The 27536-nt window shown below is 35.6% G+C and overlaps 1 protein-coding gene across 1 annotated transcript in view; it reads left to right on the top strand.

Moving 5' to 3' along the window:
- USH2A (usherin) overlaps window positions 1-27536 on the top strand; it is a 391434-nt gene that overhangs the window by 178821 nt on the left and 185077 nt on the right. Inside the window, exons 31-34 of the mRNA XM_048935557.1 lie at window positions 31-144; window positions 2696-2857; window positions 24970-25129; window positions 25608-25779. Of these exons, the coding sequence (XP_048791514.1) occupies window positions 31-144; window positions 2696-2857; window positions 24970-25129; window positions 25608-25779 (608 nt within the window). The remainder of the gene's footprint in view (window positions 1-30; window positions 145-2695; window positions 2858-24969; window positions 25130-25607; window positions 25780-27536) is intronic.

Below are 27536 nucleotides of genomic sequence, written 5' to 3'. Positions count from 1 at the left end.
TGCATAACAACTTGCTTTCTTCTGTTGTAGGTGTATTGACAGGCTTGCGTCCCTTCACAAACTATGCTGTAACCCTAACCGCTTGCACTTTGGCTGGCTGTACTGAGAGCTTGCATGCATTGAACATCTCCACTCCACAAGAAGGTAAAGTAATTTCAAAGGTCTTGACTTCCACATTTCAGTCATGAATAATAAAACAGGAGAAGAGCTAAATGCTGCAAAGCCATTTGCTGGAAAACCCCAACCTAATTTGATGACAAAGTGCATTGCCAGACCATAATTGCTCCATTTTTTGGGGGGGTGCGAAAATGAATCAAACTCCATACCCTTTAATGACATGCATCTTTAATAGCTGTAATGCAGATTAATGGGCTTTTTAATTGCTGTTACATTGTTCATGCAAGAGCCTTGTCATTAATATGAAGCATCTGAAAGATTAATGAAAGCTTCCTCATTTTACTATGGCTCAGAAGTAAATCTAGAGACAGTCTGACTAAAAAGAATTGATTGTATGGCACAGTATGAAATTGAGAATCAAACGGTTGATTTCCATGGTTTCTTTTAACTGCTAAACACCAGCAATATGCAACAATTATTTCAGTATGATGAAATCTCTAAATGCCAATTGACTTATTTATTAATCACTGTTCAGATTTTCCCTTTTCTAAACTCCTTTACATGTTGTTGGGCTCCAACTTAAAGGTTGTGAGTGTAAATGAATGTTTTTTAAGCTTACGCTAAGAACTAGAGCAGGAAGAAAGAGAAAATAATGCTATGGGTTCTGGCTTTAGAGACTAGCCTGGTAATAATACACATCAATTACAGGAGCAAATGTTCCCAAAAGAGCTCAATTCTCAATTAAACATTAAGTCCAACTCTCATCCTTCTCCTGGTTCCATCATTCTAAAGCCATGTTAATCCAGTTAAAGTCGGTAACTCCAAATTTGCAGCAGTAGAATAATAAAGGCTTGGACTTAAATCTATAGGAAAAGTTTCATCTTCCATAAAGTGGAGTAGTTTTCAAAATTTCCTCTCTCCCACATTCCTATCTACTAACTCTAACAGTGATGTATTTTTAAAAAGGCTCTTAGTTCTATTTTCTCCTAGAAACAAGATAATAATAAGATACCAATAAATCAAATAAAATTTTAAAATGAAGTTGTGTGAACTCAATCATAATTATCAGAAGACTGCTAGATTGTTGTACTACTGCTAGAACAGGTATTTGTGGATGGTGTTGTCCTCATGAGGACAGTTCTGAGGATTCCTGTCTAATATGTCTGGAACACACTTTTGATGTGAACGTGCTGAAAACTGCCAGCAGCAACATTACGATCAAAACATAGTATCACCTCTTGGAAGTTCTACACAAATGGCCTGAGTTTGTCAGGTGGTATTAGCCATGAAAATGGGTAGCCTCTGATAGCCAAATAATTAATGGACCGTGTGACATTAACGTGAAATACAGCATTGAACATTTCTTTCTAGAATAATAAAGTAATTTAAGAAGTCTGTCTGTCTCGTTGTCTCAGCTTAGTGAGCATTCTTGGTAAGGAAGGAATTCTGTGTTTCAGAAAACATTCAGTGTTTTCAGATGTGCTGTCATATTAGGAAGGTTTAGGCAAGAATAGATTTTTTTTTTTTTTCCCCAGAGATCAAATAAAGCCATGGGGAACATGTGTTTCATCCCTCAGAAGAATTGAACAAAAAGTCAATGTGCGGAGTTTCTATTTTTGGACACTCTTGTTGCATGCTCTTAGTAACAATAAATTGATGATACAGAAGACAGACACCATATCACACCCTCCAGCTATCCCTGTTTCCCTATTGAAACATTCATTACTTTATATTGTTTTCACATTGCCAGCCACTGCTAGTTATTGTTTTAAATTGCTAGCACAGAGCTTGTAATTTACAAGATATTCCTTCCAGGCTGAGGCCCAAATTCTGTTCCTCTTGCGATATTCAGTGGGATTGCTTGTGCTTCTAAAACATAACTCACTGAAATGGCGAGAGAACTCAACTTTTAATTATTATCCATTGCCAACTTCCAGTATGTTACACACGTAAAATCCGTGCTAAACAAACATTATTAAGTGTATTGAATTATGAAAAGCATGAAAGAAGGAGTACTGCATAAAAATAGTACATCTGCATTTGTGATTGGAAAAATGGACCACTTTTTGGTTATGAATAACAAGCACGAAGAAGAGAAAATCATTTGTATCAAAAAAAAAGGCTGCTCTAAAATTATATGCCCCTCCACGCGCTCAGTGTTATTTACCTGGAGAGATACAGAAGCAAGATTACTTTTCTAAAAAGTAAAGAGTGTATCTTTATCTTTCATAGAACTTTGTGTTCACTAGGACACCTCACAGATTATAGGAACATTCTCAAAATGTTCATACTTTGCAAGCATGAAATCTCACCAGAAGTGTTAACTTCATAAAGAAAACCTTTCTGGTTGCCACTGTTCATTGAAATAATTTCCAATTTGTAGAAAGCTAAAAATACTGTTATACATTAGACCTGAAGCAATTTTATATCTGTTTTCTGAATTATCTTTTTGAAATCTTAGGAGTAGGGCAAAGACTCCTTTCTCTTTCTTGCTTTTTCTTGCCCCCCACAGTAAGATAAGGTATATGATACAGTATGCAGTATTATATCATTAATATAAATGTACTTTTTTCACCAGCCCCTGAAGATGTGCAGTTACCCACAGCGACAGCCTTTCCCACATCCTTGCTGATGGGCTGGAGTCCTCCAAAAACACCAAATGGTATTATTACACAATATACTTTATATATGAATGGAGTACCAATTTATTTTGGAAATGGGACCAGATGTGTTGTAAAAGGTAAGTAGCATATGAGATGGGTATCTTATCGTTTCTTTGAATAATTGTATAGCAGATCCCTTACTATTTTGCATTAGTGACTGTTTTAGTCTTGCTTTTGGATTCTATAATTCATTACTTAGATTCAGCTGTGCTGATTAGCATGTTTGATAAGACAGAGTTCAAATGCGAACTAGTTGTATGCCATCCCTGAGTTTACCTTGTTTAGGGAGTCTACTGGTGTCATTCCTGATGAGGGTGGAGGAAGCCAGAAATTAGGTTAGGATATTTAAAACATTTGGACTGAATTGTGAGGTTAGCTCTCTGCTACCATGACAGTAGTGACAAGGTCAATGTTTTTTTGTATGTTGTTAAGCCTCAAGACATTTTCTTCTTTGGCTGAAAATACGCATTTCCTCTGCTCGTATATGGACTCTGGTAGTTAGACCCTTGTGTGGCATTCATCCTTCCTGGAGGTCTTTTGTGAACAGCAGCACTGCTATTTCTGGTTGGAAGTGCCCAAACACTCTGAAAGAGTATGACCTGTTGAAATTAAAGCATTTCAGATGAAATAGAAAAATAAAATGAGCTGTTAGTACTTAAAGCCCAGAGGGTTTAATTTGTTAGAGAATCTTTCATAGAACTCCATTGTGACTTAACAAAGATTAATAATGCCATGAAGTATCTAAATCCTCTTTCGCAGGATCTATGTTGTCTTTTTGGCAGCTTTATAACTTTTTAGTTTCATAGCATTCAGCTCTCAAAACAAGTAAACTGTAAGCCAGTGGAGACAAGATGCATTCTACAGGTTTAATTTTTTTTTCCCCACTGTCTTCCTTCAATTTTCTTAATTAGAAAACCATTATGCTGTTGTTCTGAACTGCCCAAACTTCTTTGTTAAAAGCCTAAACTAAATAATCCATTTATAGTAGTTATATCAGCTCTCTGGAAGCTATTTTGCAGTATGATGCATGTTAATCTGCTTACCTATTTTAAAATAGTTGTTATAATTTTATTATGTATCCAAATTATTTGTTCAGATATTGTTTACACCATATGCACACCAACAGAACTGGAAGTACCATAGCAAAATGTAAATGCTGGACCCATCAGAATGTTATATAGTAATAGGTACTAGTAAAGCAAAAACATTTCCTATTGGACAACTCAGGGGAAAAAAAAATAAAGTATCAAGATCCTACTTTCTTTTAAATGTAAGGCCTTAAAATTCAAAGCCATTTCTGCATCTTGAGTTAGTATAAAACATATTTAAAAATTCATATAGTTCAAATTTCTTTGCCTTGCACAGACCATAAGCTGCTGGTGTGGTGGGTCAGTTCTGACACTGAAAAATGAATCCAGTTAGAGAACGTCCTGAAGGCTGTTGATGATCGCTGTAATAAATAGTGCACACTTTAAGTCAAACTTTTTCATTCTGTATTCAAAGGTAATGGATTTTTCGTAACCATAGTAACCTTAGAGTATTTCTGGATAAATACATGAGGTATATACATTCTGGTTTTATTTTTGAATATAAACTACCACATTATGTATTACTAATAATATGAAAAATAGGATATAGGTTAGCATAATGACAGCTCAAACTAGTACACATTTTTCTTTTGCAAAAAAATAAATATTTATCAAAAGTATAGGTTCAATTAATTTCCCCCCTATTCTCCCCAGTTTTCTGGTATTCTTGTAGTGCCATTTATCTTTTTCTCACGATCTCCATTAATCTCCTATTGCCATCCCATAATGCTGTTCTTAAGAATTTTGAATTTCATCCCAGGTATTTTTACTGGTGTGTTAATCCCTAACTGGTTGTATACTGGAAATGAATGAAAAATGTTTTGGGAGAAGTGGTCACCATAATATGTTTTATTCAGTTGGTTTTTAGCTCAGTTCTGATTGTGTTCTGGCCCAGTGCTAGCATCAACGTTTGTTGGTAGAGATTACAGTCAAGTAACTTTTCTATTCGTCCTTCAAAAATTTGGAAAGGGTGAATTAAATTTCTGATTTCTGATGTCTTATGTCTAAGTCTTGGAAGATCACATGGAGATTTTTTAGCTATATCAGGTTATATTCAGCTGAACTAATTTAAGGAAAAGTGATCTTGTTCATAAACTTCTTAGAGCAGCTTTTGTTGCTTGTGTTCAGAAATGATTTATATTTTTCTATAGCGGTCTTGATGTTTTTGACCCTATTGTGCATTTTATAACTTTAATTATTGCAGTAGCCTTTATACAGCCGTCATCTCCAGCTTCTCCAGGAAGTGCAAGTCTCTCTGAGCTGAAATCCCAGCTTTTCCCCCCGTATACCAGTGTTCAGTAGGATACAAATTCTTTCCATCTGTATTCCAGCTTCTCACCCAGATTTGCGGTATCTCAGTGCTTACAGAGCTTCACTGTTTTACTTTTCTTAAATAAAAAAAACAAAGCTAATAAATCAGGTCATGTTGCCTTGCGCAGTACTGCACAGGAGCCACTCTTGCCCCCTGTTACAGACATGGCATAGAGATCAGACTGTTCGCTTTGGATCCATTTTATTTAGCTGCCAGTTTCTCACTCTGCCTGAGGGGGAAGAAGTGATCTGAGCTAGCATACAGGGATTTGGGTCACTAGAAATCCCAGTCACTCCGAATCAGGTCTGTTTAAAATCTTGCTTAGATCTGTATGTATTTTTAAGTTGAACCACTTCCTGTTAGAGCCCAAGATTTTCTTTATTACAGGCTAGTGGTAAAAGAGGTATAAAATAGGTATGAATTTTTTTTCTTATTTCTCTAATGGTTGTAATTTAAAACAAAAAAAAAATGGGGTTTTTGACTTTCCACTGTCATACATGGCGTTTTCCAACCTTTTATCTTTCAGCATTTGTGCTAGTGATGTTCATGACTTACAACATAATGTTACTGACCCTAAACAGAGAGACAAAGTTCATTCTCTCTGACATCTGTTTCCCATTCATTCAACAAAATGATTTTTCTAATTTAATAACTACACAAATGAGTTCCTGACCACTTGTCAATCCAGAAAGTCATAAATTCTCTCACTGTTTTTTGAAGTGCTGTATGAATTGATAAGTTTTATTTATTTGAATCTCTTTTTAGGAGAGATCAGTTCTGCCTAAAAATTAAAATTTCACTGACTTTCACTTTAACCTATGAAAGTGTAATTGCTTTAGGCCCATCCTGGTTAATCCATAACTTGAGAAGGGGTATGTGTTTTCAACACTGTGATTGCAAATATATTGTTAGCTTAGTTTCTGGTCATGACAGTTGTTGAGGGCTTGAAATACTCATTGATTTTCATGGAAATTCAAGTGTTTCTTTTCTCTAGGGATTGAGCTGTAATTAAAAAGGAAGCCTTTTAAAAGCACATATGGCAAATGTACACTTCACCACGTTGAACAGGGGCATCCATTAGGCATCCATCATCCATTAATGCCTTTAAGTATTTTCCCTATATTGACAAGTTCAGTTTCTGTGTTGTTAGTAATAAAGTACTGAAATGAAGGTAGCCCCTGATCTCCTTTATTAACTAGTTGTCTTCATTTTTTCTGCTTTTGCCTTATGTAGTAGACTTTAGGCTTTCACTGCAATTCAGGATATGAAAGCAGCACCCAGTTTGCAGACCACTTTCTCATGCAGTCTGGGTGCTGCTTTCATATCCTGAATTGCAGTGAAAGCCTAAAGTCTATTGCCAATCTCTTGCCCGTAGAAGCCTCCATAGATCTCCAGGTGGAATTTAGGCTGTGTGAATCCAGGCTTCTGTTTTCATACTTTCAGCCCTTCTGTCTGAAAGAGAATCACAGCAAGCATCTGCTCTCCAGTCCTACATACCTGTCTATTCATGGAGATGACCTAGCAGCTTTAAGGAGATGGAGCACCATTTAGATCTTTCAAAAACTTTTGATTTTAGGAAACATTGAGTTTTGTTGTTGTTGTTGTTTTTTCCTCCCCTGTGGAGAAGAAAATATGTTTCTCTGATCCATTCACACACTTACAAACAAAACTGAATTTTCTGCTTTGAACTGTGGGGGTTTCTTAACATAATGCTTTTTAATATTCATGCAAAGTATTCTGTATTCTTTTTTTTTTTTTTTTTTTTTTTCAGTTGATCTCAAAAAACTCTTTCCTTCTTAGATAAATTAAAAACAGGGAGAGTTTTATACTGAAAAGTTAGAGATGGCAGTGGATTGTATGGTGGAGCCAATAACATCTAAATGCAGAAAGCTTTAGTAATAAGCAGAAACAGCAATGATCAAATGTGACTCAAGCATCGATTTTTGGGTTGGTGGAAATTGAATTGCTGAAAAACTTCAGAAAAAATATTACTGTCAAAATATTCCTCTACTCTTAAATGTTGCACGTTTGCTAGAGTAGGATAAAGTTTACATTATTTAACTGATTTATGAGTAAAAACGACTTTGTAGATACCTTTATAAAATGAAACAACAAAATAAAAGGATAAATTTGTCTTTGCATGGAGCTTGGAATTGACGATGTACATTTCTGCATTTTCTGCAGTACTAGATTTTTGACAATGTTAACAAATTGTGTTCATATAATTTCCCTAGCAGATTCTAATGGTTCTCATCATGAATCTTTAAAGAGAAGATATTCTTATTAACACTCAGCTGTATGAAACTTATTTTTCTCTGCCAACCTGAAAGGAATGTTTTCAGTATTTCTGTGTTACAAAGGCAGATCTTCAGCTGAGTTTAAGCAATATAGAGATTCCTTACACTGCACCCCCAAGAGTTTAAAAAGCCTTTTGATGACTATTACAGACTAATTTGTAGTGGATTTCTGGGCAAAATATTAACGACACCTTGGAAATAGTGGGAAAATTAAGACTTTACAAATTAGTCTAAGACGACAAATTAAACTTTAGCTTATTCAAATTGTTACTTCTCCTGAATGTGGAGATGCTGATTGTACAAAACCAGTATAGAAAGGAAGAGGCAGATGTTTGACATCTGTTAAAAGAAGACTTGGCAAATCTGAACGTGAAAAATGAGAGAATCCCCAATTAGTGCCTGTATTTTTTTGTGTTACTCTAAATCTTTAGTAATTGTAGTAAATATGGTATAGTAATGCACACTTACTATATTTTTGTGAAAAATTATCATTCTTTGGTCCCTTTTTTCCATATGATTATTGCTTATTTTAAGTGAAAGTATGATAATATAAGCAAAATTGGTATCATTTACATTTTATTAATTGTAAAGTAAAGCAGCTTGAGTAAGAGAGAATGCACGGTATTGTATGTAGGGTATAGGAGCGAGGAGCAATAATAATACAAAAGATAATACTTAGGCTAAGATACCATTCTCACAGCTACTTTTCAAATAGTTCTGAGGTACAGAAATATTTAAAAACAGCAATTTCCAACCGTAAGGATTTTTATTCATTTGTTTTAGTTGCTGCTCAAAGGTGAAAAAGACAGCTTTTGCCTTAAAGGACAAACAACAGAAAAATTCTGTAGTCCTCCAGCATGAGCTTATTCCCATCTTCTAGGTTGCACTGAAATATGTATAAATACCAAGTGAAGCAATTCTCAGTTTTTGGAAAGAGCACTGTGCTATCCAATACAACATTGGTGCCGGATTTATGTATATTCTAACTTGGAATTTCACAATTTCGACTTATTTAACACTACTGTGGGTAATGAAAGCATTCATTTCTTCACAGCTAGAATGCGTTATCTGAAATGTCTTGCATGTAACCTAGTGAGATATGACATGGTGCCTCTTATTTGCATGTTCTTGCTACGGTTCTTGGCCCATTGCTTTACATGATACACAGGTGGTAAGGCAGGCAGAAAGTATGATGTTTTACAGAATGACAAACAAAAAAAATGCCTCCTGCGAGATTTATTCTGGCCAAAGTGTGCTTTCAGTTAACATATTGGTGAAGCTAGTATTACAGAGCAGAGCACGTTGGTCTTACAGAAGAAGCTGCTTTCCTCTAGAAGTTTAGGTGTATAAGAAAGTACATTTGATACACCTGAACTGGCAACACTGACATTGCCAGTGACCGGACCAGTACTATCGTAATTAATTCTGCAGACCCAGAATGCAGATTCAGCAGGCACAAAACCAAAGGGCAAATGGGCTGTCTGGCATCCTTATATTTCAGCTTTAGACAGACGGATCTGGTGCACTCATTGGACTTAATAATACTGATCTGGGGAATTTAGAAGAGGGGTGTTGGGGTAAGGGTAAAAGCATTATGTTTATTTGTAGCAGCTCTGTTGTATCATTGTCTATTGCAATGCATTAGTGCAGTGTTAAATAAAATCTGCTTATTTAAAATCCTTTTAAATAGTGTTTAAATATTTCCTGCTGATACAATCTGCTAAAGTAGTTATCCTTGCTGCAGATTTCAGTTAACCTTGTCGCAGATATTAAGCCTGAAGCTACACAGACTTTTAGGGACCTTGATTATAGAGCAAAACCTAATGGTGTCATTATAAAGCCACAGCTGGACAAGCTTCTGGAGTCCTTGTCCTTTGATCAGATTTGGGCAACAGCAAGCCAGGAGAAAACTCACGCTAACCCTGCTGGAATTACTGAGCTCTCAGGTTGCTCAAGTACCACTTTCTAAAAATTAAAATACAACACAAATTATAAAATGAGAACGGCTGATACCTCAGATTATTTTCCAGATTTTCCAGATACTGTAGCCAGTAAAAAAAGGATTTTTAGAACATCCCAGAGCCAATATGCATTCTTAAGAAATAGTTTAGAAACAAAGCCTTAATTTCAAAACAGTGAGTCTTTATCATTTGTTTCCTATTTCTGTTATAGGCACATTTTGTTTGTTTATTGCATGTACTTTTGTGAGTTTTGCTTGAAAGAATGGTAAAGTGACTGAAGGAACTGGGGCTGTTAAGTGTGGGGAAAAGGAGGCTGAGGGGAGACTTTACTGCTCTCTTCAAATATCTGAAAGGCACTTACAGCAAGAGCAGGGCTGGTCTCTTCTCACTGGTGACAAGTGGCAGGACAAGGGGAAATGGCCTTAAGTTGCACCAGGGTAAGTTTTGGTTGGATATCAGGAAAAAACTTCTTCACAGAAAGGGTTGTTAAGCACTGGAATAGGCTTCCCAGGGGGGTGGTTGAGTCACCCCTGGATGTGTTTAAAGCCATTCAGATGTGGTGCTCAAGGGACATGACTTAGTGGAGGGTTGTTAGTCAGGGTAGTATAGTTAAGTTGTGGTTGGACTTGATGATCTTTAAGATCTTCTCCAACCTGAGCAATTCTATTGCTGACAGAAGACTGTGTAGAGGAAATGGACCTGGGGGTATTGATTGATGCTCGGCTGAACAGGAGCCAGCAGTGTGCCCAGGTGGCCAAGAAGGCCAATGGCATCTTGGTTTGCATCAGAAACAGCGTTGCCTGCAGGAACAGGGAAGTGATTGTCCCCCTGTACTCAGCACTGGTGAGGCCACACCTCACCAGTTTTGGGCCCCTTGCTATAAGAAAGACGTTGAGGCTCTGGAGCGGGTTCAAAGAAGGGCAACAGAGCTGGTCAGGAGTCTGGAGCACAGGCCTTATGAGGAGTGGCTGAGGGAGCTGGGATTGTTCAGTCTGGAGAAGAGGAAGCTCAGGGAGACCTTATTGCTCTCTGTAACTAGCTGAAGGGAGGTTATAGTGAGCTGGGGATCGTCCTCTTCTCTTTTAACTAGTTATAGGACTAGCAGGAATGGATTCAGGCTGTGCCAGGGAAGATTCAGGCTGGACATTAGGAAATACTACTTCTCTGAAAGAATGGTCAGGCACTGTAATAGGCTGCCCAGGGAGGTAGTGGAGTCACCGAACCTGGAGGTGTTCAAGGAATGTTTGGACGTTGTGTTGAGGGACATGGTTTAGTGAGAACTATTGGTGATTGGTGGATGGTTGGACCAGATGATCTTATAGGTCTTTTACAGCCTGAGCAATTCTATGATTCTATGATTCAAAGTTAATTGTCAGAATTAGACATATGTTAGTTTCTAGATCCTTTTCTTCCCATTCGTAGGTGCGTGATCAACAGAATTAAAGATCTCATCAGAAGACACGGATATATATATGGAGAAGGGCAGATTTAAATCAAGTGTTTGTTGAGTACAATTTTTAAAAATTAAGTACATTTGTTGTTGTTGTTGTTTTTTTTTTTGTTAGCAAGCGCAAGAGTTTACTATTCTATACTATACTATAACACATATTGCCATCTTGGATGTATTCTGCATTGCCATGTTGATTTGCAGGTCTTCTCCAAGACTTCTCTTCTGCAGTCAGCAGCAAATTTGTGTTTCACCACTTTTATTTTGTTCTAATACTGCCTGTGTGATTCTTTCTTGGGCTAACTGGCCCAGTATTATGTATATCACTCATCTTTCCATGGGTTTTCTGAAAGGTATAATCTATTTCTCTGCATTCCACTTATTCAGTGGGTAATGTGTGGCTCTATAACGTAGTATAATTTCTTTTTCTGAGCAGTTGTCACACAGTGACTATGGTTTCCAATTAGACACTGAGAGATCTTAGATTTCTAAGAACTTGATTATGCATTCGTGGCCAGGTTGTGCTCATAGCTTGAAACACTTCTTGTGGTATCTTATTTTCTGATGCATTTGTGGTAATTGCGGTTTGTCTGAAGCTAATTAAAGGGTAGTGAAGAATTCTGTTTTCAATTTTGCTGATAAAATGGAAACATGGACAGATTAAGTTTAGGTGAAGATTTCATTCAATCGCAATTTTGTTAAGAACCTTAGAAAAGCATCAGAATCTGTACGAGGTTTTATGTCCATTTAAAATCATATGATTATAGATGAAGAAAATATTTCTACTGTCCTAAATTTTTTTGCCAGAATCTTTCTCACACCTTTGTTAAATGGTTTATGCTTAATTTTAGCTAATGCTCACCTCATGTAAATAAAGATCTGATACCTCTTGCAGAGATGGACTAAGGCCAAGTGTACTCTTCTCTCTTGATATCCATTCATATGCATGTAACTCACCTTTAATTTGATAGGTATGGAAAGATTGGGGCATTTTGATATTATGAAGCTTTTCTCTGTGATTTTCTTGATGCCATGGAAAACCTACTTGCATTTTTCCTCACATATTTAGAACATGTGGTCCTGAACTGCAATGGAATTGTGTATTTCAGATAAATACCTTCTTTCATGCAGCTACTGCAGACTCTGTTAGTTTATCAGCTGCAATAATTATTCTGTCTGAACAGAATATGCTTTGTTCTTTAGCATTCCTGAGACACAGATTCTTCTCTCTATATCCATTATGTCCCAGCTTTTCAGTAGCACTGGTGGGACATTAAGAAATGATGACAAAGTCTAGGCAGGTAGCACTGCAATAATGCTTTTGGAGGATCCCCAGCAAGGGGTTCCTCTTTTCCTTGGTTCCAGAGAGTGCATGCTCATGAGGGTAGTCAGTAATTATCCATTACTTAGATAATTTTAACAAGTTGGCTATTGAAAAACCAGAAAGCTATAGCTAGAAAATTTTATGAGAAGTAAATCTTTTTGTTTTGCACATGTTTCAGATTTGTTCTTTTAATTAATCCAAGAGCGTCTTCTGTACAACTGATGGCTCAAAGTTGCTTCACTGATTAATGTTGTCTTCTGTTATTGTAGGTTCAGACCTTCCTGGGTATTTTTCATGCTTCACAAGTTGCCTTTTGTATGTGAAGGATGGAAGTGCGTGCGTTACAAAGCCATAAAGGAGTTGGACATAAGTCTGACTTAAATAGAAGTTGATGGTTTGAATGTTTGCAGGAGGATTCCTGTTGTTTTTGTTGTTGTTTTTTTTTTCCTACAAAGTCTGTGTTCCTGTCCTCCTAAATTAGATAGAAGAATATTTAAGGTGTAAATCATCCCATGAAAGGCAATCTAGAATACTTCCTCTCCTGTTCAGTCACTGTTAGAAATCTAACTGAGGTTTCTACGCTGATCACCTAAATTGTTTACATAAAGCTTAATAGCCTTTTAGTCAGTACCGAACTCCATCATCTTTCCACTGGTTTTCCATGAAATATTGTATTTTTATGACAATCTATTTGAATGAATGATTGAAGCATTTTACATAGGTTTTAGTTTGACTTGAAAAGCTGCTGGGAATTTTCTCTTATTTTCTCTTTCTTTTCTTGTTGTTTTTAATTGAGTAGATTAACAAGTTAAGGTTATGTACACCAAGTTCCTATATTACAGATGCACATTTATGTCCAATTTGCAGTATATTTTGTTGTTTGTTTGCTCGTTTGTTGCATTCCTAGGGGCAGTCATGGCTACATGAAAATAAGCGTTTCTAATTTAAAAATAGTTCTGCTCAATCATTTTGTTAAGGAGAGATTGCTCAAGGTCCATACATATAAGACAATAAATTATTATTATACTGATGATAATACATAATATACTGTCTGTATTTGGAAATACATTGTTAGCATTTTCTAGCTTTAATTTTTGATTTAATCAATTTGTGATTGATTTGTGATCAAATTTAATTAAGTTTCTGTGTTCTTTCTGTGAGCATTTCTGGTTTCCATCAAAGGGGATGCATGAATTTATAGAATTTTACAGAAATATATTGGAGGATTTTTTTTTTAATATTTTGATTTAAAAAATTTTCTAGTCAGTATAATTCTGAGTGTTTGGAACCAGTACTGAATAGATAGCAGAGGCAGCTAAGACACAGCATGTTTTAAATATATGTATTACTAATAGAAAAGACATGCAAGATCTCAATATCAAGATTTCATTGTGATATCATGAATTATATACTATATATTTCCGTGGTTCAAACTAATACATGATAATAAATTGTTCTGTAAAAATGATAAAATGAAAATCCCTCATTTGGAAGTTTGTCTGCATGTGTGGAAATTCTGCCAACAGTTGAATGCCTTCTTGTTAAAACAGTGGATGATTAGATTTGCATCCCCTCTGTTGGTAGATTTATTCAACGGAAATGGTATTTGGAAATGACTAAAGAATATGACTTATTGGAAGATTCCAGGTCCGTATTATGGAATTGCTTGTCTGTCCAGGATGATTGGCTAGACTGAGGGAGTTCATAGAAAGGATACATAAGTGGTGAAATCTTCTCCAGTCTGTTCTAGGAGAAATGTAATAACTTCAGGAAATTATCACTTGAAAGTAGCCCACGTTGCTATAGAATGTCAATAGCTTCCTTCTGAAAGTGAAATTTTATACTGACTTGTTGGAGTTTGTTTATGCTTAATTTGAGTATTGTTGCCTGTTTTCTGATGAAGGAATAATAATTTAATCCAATTTACAAGAACATTCTCTTGAGCTGAAATTGTAGCTTTTTCATCAATTCAAGGATATGAATGATCTCCTACATGTCTAGATAATTTTGGTGCCTGTTGTTTTTCTTAAAAGTGAAAGTGTTATTTTCTTTTCAAATGCCATGTTTTGAGCTGTTGAGATAATGGCTGTAAGGATTTAATACCATTGTAGGAAATTAATTGCAAACTATTAAATTGCAATGGAAATTAAAATGCATGCATAATGACGTTTTTCTCCTAAGTTAGCAGGCAAAGTACATAGAATGTTTGTCAAGAAAAAGAGTGAGGAACAATGAAGAAATTGAAAAATAAAATAAATATAAAATTAAAAAATAGGAATGACTGTTACCAGAAAAAGTGAGGCAAACATCTTAGCCTAACTACAAAAAAGAAGTTGCATGGCAGAGATGGAAGAGTCAGAATAAGATGGCAGTTAAAGCTAGAACATATTTTAAAATGTTTGGACAGAGGGGGAAAAAAAGAATAAAAAAACACCTGGGAGACTCAGTATATTTAATTGCAGATGTTTAGAGACATTGCAAGAAGGCTTCTTTTACCAGAGTCTGTCCCTAGTGAGGTCTCTTTAGGAGGTACTTTGTTTTATACAGTAGGGTTGCAGCCAGAGAACCAAAATGCTTGGACACAGCTAGACTAAAGTAATTCCTTGCTCCTATACTTTATCACCAAGTAAGAGAGACTTTTTAGAGGTAGAATTGCTGTAGTGGAAGCAGCTGGTTCTTATAAATTCTGTGGTCTTTGTGTGGCATCTGTAAATTATGGTCAGAATAGACATTGGTACATACATTTGGATGCCTACCTGTGCGACCTACGGTAGGGAACCTGCTTTGGCAGGGGGGTTGGACTCGATGATCTCTGGACGTCCCTTCCAACCCCTACAATTCTGTGATTCTGTACGTATGCTTAAGCTGAGAAATTGAGGACGTGATTGGGCATGAATGATGTCTTGAGATGTTCTTTGAGAAGATCAAAAAGAAAGAATAGTACTCATGGTAACTACAAAGTGTAATAATAGTCTAGCTGGAAAGTTCTGTGTTCTCTTTGTGAATTGAGGACTTCAGTTTACTCTGGAAGTTAATTTCAGTTTACTTCTGAAATCGCTTCCATTTCACATCTGACTCTTACAATCATGCCCTTGACTGTATGGAATAACTGGGAAAGATGACACTGACATAGTATAGTAATATACAGCAGATACGTTTATAACAAAGAGTACTAAGTTACAGTAACTGTTGGGTTTTTTTGCAAGTGAAAGAGGTGGTAGTGCTTATAAAATGTAAACAGACTTGGAACACGAAAAACAAACAACTACCTTTGTGAAGCAGTAGGATTGGAAATTATATAATGTACTACACGCACAAGTTTGGAGGGGGAGAGGGTTGGGGTGAAATACAAAAGTCTCTGAAGGGCTTGCCACTTGTGAATTATGCATCTCTCTCTCACTAGTAGTAGTAAATGCATAACTCTAATCTGTTCTTATTACTTATTTATAACATGCCGTTGAATGTAAATTCTATACCTCCTTTGTACAAGCTTAACGTGCCAGTTAAGATATGCAGATATTTCAGGAAGCATACATAGACAACTTTCTTAGCCAATTAAAGGGCATAAACTTCAAACAGTAAATTAAACTGACTTTTCCCCTACCATTCACAGGAGGAATACAGACAATATGTAAGAAATAAGGGAGAGGTCCAATAGATAATAAGTGCATTCATCTTGAAATAAACTACTCTGCGTTATTATTATTTATGATAGTGGCTGTTATTAATAAACTACGTGTGGGATAGAAAGAAAGCCTGCAACAACCACTGAATTTATGAGAGTGGGGACAAATGCATGCTCTTTCTTTTATATCACTGGCACTGATCGATTTGTATTTTTCCCTGATGATGGTTTATGCCATTATAACTGTTTGGTGGCTCCTTACTCTTGAGTTATGGTTGAAAAGCACTTCACAAACGAGAACAAGCCTCTGAATGTTATATCTTAATCTGCACATCCTATAGATATGCCATAATACAGAGTAGCTGACTGCTCCACCTATGATCTGTTTACCTACAAAAGTGATTTATTCAGATAATCCCAGTTTAATGGATCACATCAGATTTTGGCAGTTATGTTATCTGATGGCATTGCTGACACTATACCCAACATGACTGGGTAGTCCAACATGTCAAGTTAAAAAAAAAAAAAAAAAAAAAAAACAACTTTGGGCTTTTTAGGGATTTTTCCCCCCCTTTTGGATGTGTGCATTGAAAATCTATTTAAAAGAAGTGAACCTAAAAAAAAAAAAAAAAGTAAAAACAAATCCAAATAATTTTCCCCAATTACATGTTGCCCCTGTGAGTACTCAGAAGCTGGGGCTGATTTTTTATGGTAAGAACAGAGGAGAGGAGAGCAGGTAGGAGTACAGTGTATTTTACAGTGATGATAATTCTGCAAGCAGCGAAAGCTTTTGTGGTCTTGCAACAGATCTAACTTGCTGTAAATTGTCCTGAATAGAAGTGGTACTCAGAAACTGAGTCCTCCCACTATCCCTGTTCCAGTACTACAGTAATTAAAACAAACAAACAAGCAAAAAAACCCCCACCATAATTCATATATACAGAGTTGTTCTGGTGTTAGTAGGTGTTAGTATTTCTTCTGTTGAAATGCTTAAATCCCATGATGCCTTGTCTGGATGGGGAGAAGTATTTTCTAATCATCTTGCATTGGTACTTCAAAAAGTGAAGGAACAAGTTACCCATAATGGAGGTTTAAAATGCATATTTTGCTAAACTGATGTTATTATCTATGAACCTATAATCTAGATCTTTACATGATACCATTTTAACCTGGTATTGTCATATTTTTCTTAATTGGATTTTAGTGTCTGGTCTGAGTCTGCTGTCCCAAATTTCTTAATGGATGTTTTGGGAAGGTTAATATTTGGTTGACTAAAACAATAATTTTCAGATGAAAATTGTATTTGAGATTTAGTATACATATTCAATTTCAATAAATAAAAATCTACAAGTAGATTTTTTTTTTTAGTAAAAATAAATTGGTTGTTTTATTTATTTTTTTTTACATTAGTTTTCTTCTTCCCTTCCCTTTTTTCATTAGCTTAGGCAAGGAAACAACAAACAACACCAAAAAAAGTGTTGTGGAGTTATAAGCCGTTTCGGATGCAGAGGGAGAAGTATAGAAATCTTTCCACGGCTCTGTTCCCCATGTTTGGAAATTACAGCAGTGCTTATAAGAATGTCTTAAAAGGATAATGCCGATACTTGCTGTTTCTTCTCCGGAATTTGTTTTATTAAGATGAAGCTGAATCTTCCTGTCAACAGGAGTTGTTCTGTGATTGTTGGTGTAGTGAATTTTTTCTGAAAATTGCACTTCCTGAATGTATTGGATGTCTTTTTTTTTTTTTTTTTTTCTATATTGTTCAAATGGAATTCATGGGAACACAGGAACCCAATTACTTTTCTATGTAGCATTTATATGCCTGTGTGGTATTTAAGTTTCCTTTTCTCAGTTTTTTTGGTTTTTTTAAGTCTGCCTCCCTAAGAGAGTATTTGTATGCTTGTGCTTTCTCACTGCCATTTTCCAGACAGCCTTTATTTCTGCATTCTGTAATATATGCTATTTCAGATAAGACTACACTATTGATTTATAGAAAACGGTTAGTAACAGTTGCTGTATTACTTAACATATATTCTTATAGAACTTAACATCTCACTAGATTCTGTTACTACAGCTGCACATTCAGATGTGTTTTTTTCAGAGGGCTGTAAAAGTGGCAATCAGGCACTTTTCTTAACCTGGTACTATCAACTGAGAACCAAATCTAAGGTGAATCTGAATTTTGGTTTTCTTACTGCAGCAAGACTGAAATTACTTGGATGTACAGGGTGTACTTCTGTTAGAGCCAGTAATTTCTTGGTCGTAATGATAAGAATCCAAATTTTTTCCAGTTTTATAGCAACATGTATATGATATTCAGATTTGGAATATACTTGTCTAGCAGAAATTTATTTTCCAGTTGAGAACATAAAATTGAAGTTAATATAGTGGTAACATATTAAAAAATATATTTTTTTCCCTTTTTCTCATTTGCTGGGTCTGAGTGTTGAGGGCAGCCAGTTGGCCATGAGCTAGCAGTCTGCCCTTGTGGCCATGAAGACCAATGGTGTGCATTAAAAAGAGCATGGCCAGCAGGGAGGTGATCCTCCCCTTTACTCTGCCCTGATGAGGCCATATTTAGAATACTGTTTCCAGTTCTGGGCTCCCTAGTTCAAAAAATACAGAGATCTCCTAGAAGGCGTCCAGAGGAGGGTCACAAAGATTATAAAAGGCCTGAAGCATCTCCCACTGTGATGACTGTACTTACATAGGTAGATTAATTGGAGGTGGAGGATTGAAAAATAAGTTTAAATATACTTGTCTGATGCTTTGCTACCACTTTTTCTAAGCAGTGTGGTCTGTGGCACTTCACATGAGTTGAGTTTTCTTCAGCTGAGCCTCTTTGGTATTTCAAGCTAATGTGTCCTAATTGGAGTATGAGAACAAACTCAAAGTAGAGCCTTCCCTTTTTGTTATGTTGGTCCAGCATCAGAGACAGCAGGTGGTATGACAGCAGAGATTAAATCTTCCCACCAATATTCCATTATATTTTGTTGCTGTGTGACAGGTGGCAGCAGATGGACACTTGGAAAGAATGTGTGACATGGAAGCTCATATGAAGCAAAGGTGTGTCACTGAATTCTCCCATGTAGAAAAATAGCCCCACTGACATTCACTGATGCTTACTGTATGTTATGGAAACCAAATGGTGGATATGAGCACAGTGAGGCAGTGGGTGATGTGTTTCAGCAGTGGTGACAGCGGTATGAAAGACAATTCATGTTCTAGATGGCCATAGTGATTTTTAGGGGTGTGGTATGTGGGCTCTTGGGCTCTTTCGTTGTTGGCAAAAACGCATAGCTGATGGTGGTGGCTATGTTGAGAAGTGGTGGTTTGTAGCTGAAATCTATCAAATAGTCTCAATGTGTTCTTTGTATCTTTTGTAGTTTCCATGGAAATGAATAGGTGATATTACTTTCAGAGCAACCTGTGTACATCTAGTAGATATCTTGGGGGACCTGGCTTTAGAAATGAAAGACTGGAACACTTGTAGTTCAGCTTTTGCAGATGAAAAATAATGTGTGTTTAACAAAAAAGAGTATATATTGCAGAGGATAAGATTAAGAATAAAAATTCGTGCAAGAAATAAAGGAGAAGATAAACAAAATGGTCAGGAGTAGAAGCTAATGTCAGCTTGTGAGTGGAGCAAGATGAAAGCTAGTATATGAGGAATGAGTTTAGGCTCAAATAATTGGAAGAGTTTGGGCTGACAAATGGTAGAAAGCTTTTTCTTACAATAATAAGGAGTAATAAGAGTATAACCAAGATACATTGTTAGTGAACATTGGGAAAAAAATAAAAGGCTTTTAAATCTTTGCTGTTAAAACATAGTTCAAAACATCTGAGTATTTTGGAAAAGCAATACTTTTCCAAAACTGAGACTGTGGCTTTTCATTGTGCATGTAGTTGCTACATTACTTCTTTGAAATCATTGCAAACTGGAATGATAAAGATCCTTGTTATACATGTGTGCTGAAAAGTATTTCTTCTTGAATATTATACACACCAACACATGACAGTCTTATTTTTGGTGCTCTTGCATGATATCTGTTTTTGCACAGTGCTCTGAACTTTTCTGTTGCATTTAAACCTCAACTGAAATAAGAATTTATCCTCTATGAGTAATTTAGAAAACAAGCAATATTTATTGCTGAGCAAATAGCTTCTACAGTACATCAGCATTACTGGTCAGCTAGAAGACATTATATACCATTATGTCAAAATCTTTGCTGCTTAGAGAGCAGAACAACAACTTATGGTTTTCTTCCTGAAAATAATCAGTTGTGACTATGTGTTCCCTTCCTCTATTTCTTGTCCTAGTGGGTTCACAAAGTTTTTGTAATTCTAATTCTGGAACAGTCTTCATTAATGGTTATTGTCCAGCAAAATTTGCTACTGCTTTGGAAAATATATTCTTTTCTTCAATTAATGGCTTACTTCCACATGTACAACTCTATTCATTCCTAGGCTCTTTAGCTAGATACATATGCACATTGTTACCTTGGGGTTGATTGAGTTGCCCTACTATGCAAGCAGTGTCATTTGTGATGACCTGTTTTTTGTGGGAGTGTTGAGTACAGCATGAGGTTTACAGGACGTCTGGTTAAAAGGTGCAGCGCTAGTATTAAACCTTCCCGGAGGAGATTGTACATGAATGATGATTCTTAAAGAGTCGATGTAATTAAGTGAGTGTTATTTTATAGAAACAGGAAACGAATATAGTGTACTGAAAGTTATATATAAGTGTTGATTGCAGTCAGAAAATGGTGGAAGGGCAAGAACCATTAATGATATCCAGCGAAGCAAACCTGATAATATCATCTTGGCATCTCCTCTATGATTCTTTTTTTTCTTCTTTTAATTGTAGTGTATAAAACTCAAATGGGAGCATCACTGTAACTTGATGTGGATTTATGGTACCAAAGAGTTTACCATCTAATTAAATATTTAGTAACTGTGAGTTAGTTTAACAAACTATGAGGAAGGAGGGCAGAGAACATATTAAGGATGTGAGCGATTAGCTAAAAAAGGCATACAGTCTGTCTACATAAAAACATGGTGATTGGGAATTCCTTGGAAGTTTTTCACCTTCACACTCTCTCAGCAGGTTTGCTTTGCTGTGCTGCTAACAATCCCATGCCATGGTGCTGTCGTATTATTTTCCTATGAATATAGCAATGGGAAAGCTATTCTCTCAATTATTTTCCTGAAAGAAACTATGTGGGGTTCCTTACACAAGTCACTTTTCAACTGAGCACTCACCAGGGCAGTACGTTGTCATTTCTGGTCCTTACAATAGCTGCCTGAAATTGGGGCAGGGGGAGAGAGGGAGGGTGTGAAAAAAGAGGTGAAAAAGAGGAAATAGAGGAAGAGCAGAAAGAAAAGGGGGTGTGATTCTTTTACTTTAAACTTGAGCACAGAATATTGCAGAGTGCAGACAACTTAAAACATTGTAGACAATAATACTATTACTTTTGAATCATGATGGATTCTAACACTGACTGTGAAGTTCATATTTTGAGTAAAGTTCTTAAATCTCCGTTTTCTGTGTTTTTTAATCTACTTTTTTTTTTTCTTAATCTCAGCAAAATCTCTCAAATTCTCTGCTAAAAGAAGCATTGTGCTGTTGTGTGTTATTTTTCCATGACTGCCCATTAAGTTTGATCAAAGCAAAAAGTGTTCTTATTCACCATTCAAACAGGATTGTTCTTTATTCTTTTTGTCTTATGCATTGATCATACCATGATACCTTGTGTTGCTGCTTATTAGAAACTGGAAATACACCAAACACAATAGGTAGATAGCTGCTTTAGTTAGTGTAGGGAGTTCCATGCATACTACGTACATAATAAATATAGTGGTATGCAAATGTCAATTTAATAATACCACGTATAGTTAGCAATTCTCTTCCTGACATATGAGTTGGACAAGCATTTAGTTGTTCGTATTGCCTCTGAGGTCAAAGAGGTGAGAAGGCAGGTTGGTACCTCCCCTCCTTGCATTGTTTTCCCCCTCCGACTCCCTGCAAAAAAGGTGGGGGTATTGTAAATGGGAATTGTAAAGTAAGTTGAAATCTTAAAACAGATGAACATGTGCATATTTCTATTTCAGATTTCGTTTTGTTTTTGATGTCTTTTGGTTTTCTTTGCCTTTCTAAGTCCAGAAATGAATAGAAGATAAAATTCTGAATTTAGGCTTTTCCTAGTGAACCTATGTAATTTTTATATTTAGCTTTGTTTTGATAAGAAATCAGTGATTTGTGAGAATAGTTACTGGAGAATTGCAGTAAGAAGTATATCATGTTATTTGAAACTAAAAGAGGGGGCTGAAATTGAGGAACAAAGAAGGCATGATCAAGCAAAATAATAGCTCTTTAGTTTCCTTGTGTAAAGGAAAAAAAAAAAAAAGCACAAATCAGTTTTTGCTGTGAGTTAAAAAAGAAAATAATTTCTCCGCTTATTGGATTCATTTTGTAGATTGAGATCAATGAATTTTTTCCAGCAGCAGCATGAAATCAATTGTAAAATAACATATAATTCACATACTATACTGTAAATTATAGTTTGTTTGACATTAATCACTGAGGTTTCCATTCACTGCAGTGCATTTTCTTGTAACAAAATTCTAGATAATGCTTGTGGATCTATTTCTAATGTCTGAGAGTGATCTGTTTTTCATGTCCACAATTGCCTACATTTGATCTTATGCAAATCGTGCAATCAAGCAAATGGAAAACAAGGCATTGTTGCTAGAGGACCTTGACAAACAGTGGCTGTGTAGTTTTAAGAACCTCCTTACTCTGCATTCTGATTCATGTTCATGTATGTAGTTATTTGAATTCATTTATCCACTATGAAACATCTTGAACTTTAAACAGGAAAATGTCTGCCAGATCAGATTGTGACAAATAATTGCATCAATTACCATTTAATATGATTTTAGTTGTTTAGTTTGTCAGTTTCTAGTTCTGAGTTTAAAGAGACTACACTATACTGCGGGCTTATCATCTTTGATGAAGTCTATGGAGAGATTTTTATTTATCAACTCATACTTTGCATAACGTTCCTCAGACTCTCATTTGTGTTTTCTTCTGTCTGCTTCTAACTTCATTTTTTTTACTCTTAAAAAAAGTCAATATTTCATGTTGTGTTATACAATCTATTCAGCATTTATTAGTCAAAATACATTGGTGTTTTTAAGTCAAGATGAGGAGTTAAGACCTCCTGTGACGTGTGACATTTCCATATTTTAACTCTTTTTTACACTTTTTTTTTTTTAACCTCCCCTCTCAGTATCCTTTTCAGTTGATCTCAAAAGACTTTGCTGCTCCTGCATCCAGTTTGCATTCCTTGTTCTTCCCATTCTTTAAATTTTTTCTCATTTCCCAGTAATCTCTTTTTGCCTTTTCCATTCCGGGCACTGGGATGAACAGAATAATTAGAAGTTCCTTACTGATTTTTTTTTTTTTTTTTCAGGAAGAGAAATAAAATATTTTCCATCTTCAATTCTCTTAATCCTTGACTAATTCCTCCCTGTTCAAATTTAATTAGGTACTTCCAGAAACTCTTATTTATGTGGATGGTCTCATGAGCTAAAGTGTGCATCAAATCAAGGTTTCAGTAAAAGCTACTTTTCAAAAAAGCAGTTCCTTGATGAGTGATATTCTGTAAAGTTGAGAAAAAATATCCTCCTCTAATAAAGTCCCAAATGTCTGTATAAGGAAAAGATTCATCTACCATAAGCAAATGAAAACTTTCTCCACTTGCTGAGCTGACTGGAGCACCTGCTCTGAGTGTACATTCCCCCTCTCACCCACTGCTAAAGCACTGCTTAACCCTGGCAGAATCAAACCCATTATGTTGATTAAATATGTCACTATTACAGGCATTCTTTGATTTTTTTTTTTATTTTTATTTTTTAGTCACAACACTTTTTCTTTTAACTCACATTTTGCTGTGTCCTTCATAGAATGATACAACTGAGTGATAACTGAGTTTAAAAAAAAAAAACAAAAACAAAACAAAAAAAAACGGCAGGAGTTCATCCCCTCCTCACAAAAGCAGAATAAATCAGAAGGAATTCCTTTGTAGGGACACACATTAGACAAAGGGAAAACTAATGAGAAAGAAGGTGGGGTCTGTGGTATTTCTTTAGTGATGGTCTGGTCATTCAGTTACAATTTTTGATTTGTACTCAAATATTTTTGTATAAAATGATAGTTGGATATTATTTGGCTCTGCAAACACTGGCATTTATTACGCCTTGCAAAAACACAGAGCTATTCTGGCATAATAAAATTTGCTTTTATATCACACTCATTTTATTTGTATACCTTACACTGTTGCCAAAATCTAAATCATAAATTTCTTCTTAAAGGATTTGCTCATTAAAATGTGCAATTTGTATTGCAGTAAAAAAATAAAAAAGATGGGAAAATTCTATCTGAATTACTCTACTAGTATAACTTTTATGATAAGCACTCTTTTATTAGTACACGAATCCTAAAAATATATGAAGCTCAAGACATTTTAGAATATTTATTCAGCAAAGATACTGTGTTTTATTCACCATTTTCTGCAGTAATTGAAAATCAAGATAGCTTCAAAATAAATAACCACTTAACAGTTGTCTTGCTATAATATTAGACAGGTTGTCTTTTACTGACATATGTTTTACAAATGTTTGATAGACAAAGAGAGAACAGTGGTGGCAACAGCGAGCTGCCTTTGTGTTCATGCTTAAAGTGCACAGAGTGAATCGTATGTCCTGATGCTTGACATTTGTATAGTATACAGAACATTTTGTACATATGTAAAATCTGTGTTAATGAATCTATAATATTTTTCCATGGCTTGATCTTCTTCAAAGTATTAGTCACTGTGGCAAATTAATATAGTATGTAACACCAAGAAGGCTCTCCCGAAATTCGTTGAGATGGCCCAGTTGTACAGTATGACTTGAACTCCCTAAACCTTCTTGTCACTGCTCTGGGTCAAATCTGAAGCAGTTAACAAACACAGGCTCCCCGTCCTCTGAGCTTTCTGAATTCACTACTTTCTGAAAGTTACGAACAGGGTAAAATTAAAATGCAAAGTATTATAAATATGCCATCTGCATTTTCTTTTTCTGCCCTAGATTTAGCCGTTTTTACACCCCACCAGTTTCTGCTCACCGCCTGCACAGTTGCTGGCTGTACAAACAGTTCCCAGGTCACCTTGTTTACAGCACAGCTGCCACCATCTCACGTAGATGCCCCGGTCCTGACGATTTTGGATTCTAGAACAATATACGTGCAGTAAGTAAGGATTTCTTCTTTCCTGACAACACAATAGTGCATCAGTTTATTCAAGAATTCCAGTGAGTTCAATCAGGGGAAGGGTTTGTGACATAAAATTAAATTTATTATGATTAAATGCATAGAAGTGATTAGTTTAGTGGTTCTGTGCACCTTCTGATTATCACTTGCCAACTTAATTTCCATTTTGTCTTTACGCAATCAGTATAACCTACATATGGGCATAGCCTCTGCAAACTTCAGTGCAGGAAAGGTTCTGGTGATATGCCCATTTTGTAGCCTCTGCTTTGTTTGTTACTGTAATCATTTATCTGTTGGGTACAATTAGAGCTTTGCCTTAGATTTATTTTTATGGCTGCACAATTATGTTTTCGAATTCTTGAGGTAAAACTCATGAAGTTCATGAAGAGCCTTACATTTTTTTTGAGTATGGTCTGAATCTTTCCTAGTCTTAATCACATTTTACTTTTATTTGCAGATGGAAAGAACCATTAGAATTAAATGGAATCTTAGATCGCTATGTTATTTATATTGCCAACAATGAGCAGAATTTTACAAAATGGGATGTAATCTACAACAGTACAGAACTTTTTCTGGATTTTACTATTCGGCACCTTTTCCCAGGCACTGAATACCTCATAAAAGTAGCTGTAAGTTTTCTTCTATTTTTTACCATAAGAATTTTCTCTATCTTCCTAAAATCTACAAATAGAAGAAAATAGTATAAAGGAAGAGAGTTCAGTGTAAAGTAGCTGCTTGTTCTAAATATTTCAAAAGACTGTCTTTTTTTATTGCTTTTCTTTATCAATGATTTTATTTTTGTGATGAAATAGAGAAGACTCAGTTCACTGAAAACCTAAAAACATGTATACAGAGGCAGGGAATTGTCTCTGGTTTTAAGCACATTGCTCGTTTTATAACAATAGCTATATAAGGATATTTGCTTTGATAAATGCCATAGAAAAATATTCAGCTCTTGATTATGAATAAATTTACATTTATGTAGACTGGGTATGCATTCATTTTTTTCTTAACGTGCTCTTGAATGTTCTAAATATTACACTGCAGGAAAAAAAAAAAAAAATAAACTGCCTTTGGGTGGCGATAAGAATCTGACTTGAACTTGAAAAAGCAAGGATATTCAGTCTAATTAAAGCTTAGATTTGTGTTGAAATTAATTCATTTGTGCGTAGGTAACTCAGTGCAGTTAATTGTATAGCATATAGAATAATACCATGTCCAAAACTGTGACAGTACTTCAGCAATCAGTTTAAACCTTCAGAAGCAAGCAAGACTATCAAAAGTATTTGAGATGTCCCGCTGTGCCACAGCTTTGCTCTTCTTCCACCCAGCTCCTGAACACAGGTGCAAGGAGAGAGGATGAAGGGAGAATTAACAGCTTGGATCTGGAGAGCCAGGGCTGCTTTGTTTGATGTTTCTGCTTTGGGATATAGTTAAAGCAGTGAAGTGGCATGCGGATTTTGTTTTTATTTTATTAACATATGCAGCGTTTCTCAAAGTTACTGAATACGTTTTTAGGAACTCTTCATTTTTATATTTTATCTCTAATTTATTTATATTTCTATTTTCTAAATATATATATTTGCAATGCTTCAGCAGTAACAAGAAACTAAGAAGGGAGCATTTCTTTTGGTGATAGTTAAATGGATAAAATGGTCTCTGATAGTCAGGTTAGAGGACTTAAGAGTCCTTGCAGCTTTGAACATATGAACAGGTCAAAAACTCGTGAGATGCCCGGTATATTTGAAATGGTAGAGCAGGAGTTCTTAAAACATTCAAAACAACCCCAACAAAAAAGAAAACAAACACAAACCCCTACCCTCTCCCCACCCTTCCAATAAAAACACACAAATCAAAATAAAAGCATTTGGAATGAAGTTGAAACGTCTACTTTTTTTGAATTTTGTGAAAACCTCTCAATTAAAAATAACAGTATGCCTTCAACTCTGGAAACTTGTTTAATCTCTCTAGTTTTTTGGTTGGATGAAATAAGCTAGCCTTTTTACTCATTTCACAGATAACGTTGATTTTGTTTTGCGTTCGTACAAAATTAGTTTGTGGTTTATTTCAGAAAACTGAAGGCTGATATATTGTTATTTGCTTTGAACACTCAACTCACCAGAATTTTCGGCACCTCACAGACCAGTGACTTCAACTTTTGTATGACAAGTTTGGACACATTAAGCAAAATGTTTATCTTTGTATGCTGTTATATTTTTTCCACAGTTGATGACTGCCATTTAGTATGTAGAAAAAGAATTGTTGCGTACTGTAAACAACTGCAACAGCTTTTATAAACAAGTCTAATGCTTCTTTCCAAAAGTCAGCCGAGTAGTCTAAGGTCATGTCTCCCCAGATTAGTGCAAAAGGGATTTCCTTTCGCTCT

Source organism: Lagopus muta, chromosome 2, assembly GCF_023343835.1.
Source record: "Lagopus muta isolate bLagMut1 chromosome 2, bLagMut1 primary, whole genome shotgun sequence".
Lineage (NCBI taxonomy): Eukaryota > Metazoa > Chordata > Aves > Galliformes > Phasianidae > Lagopus > Lagopus muta.
The sequence above is the reverse complement of the archived record's forward strand: the minus strand, read 5'-3'. Positions and strand labels throughout refer to the sequence as shown.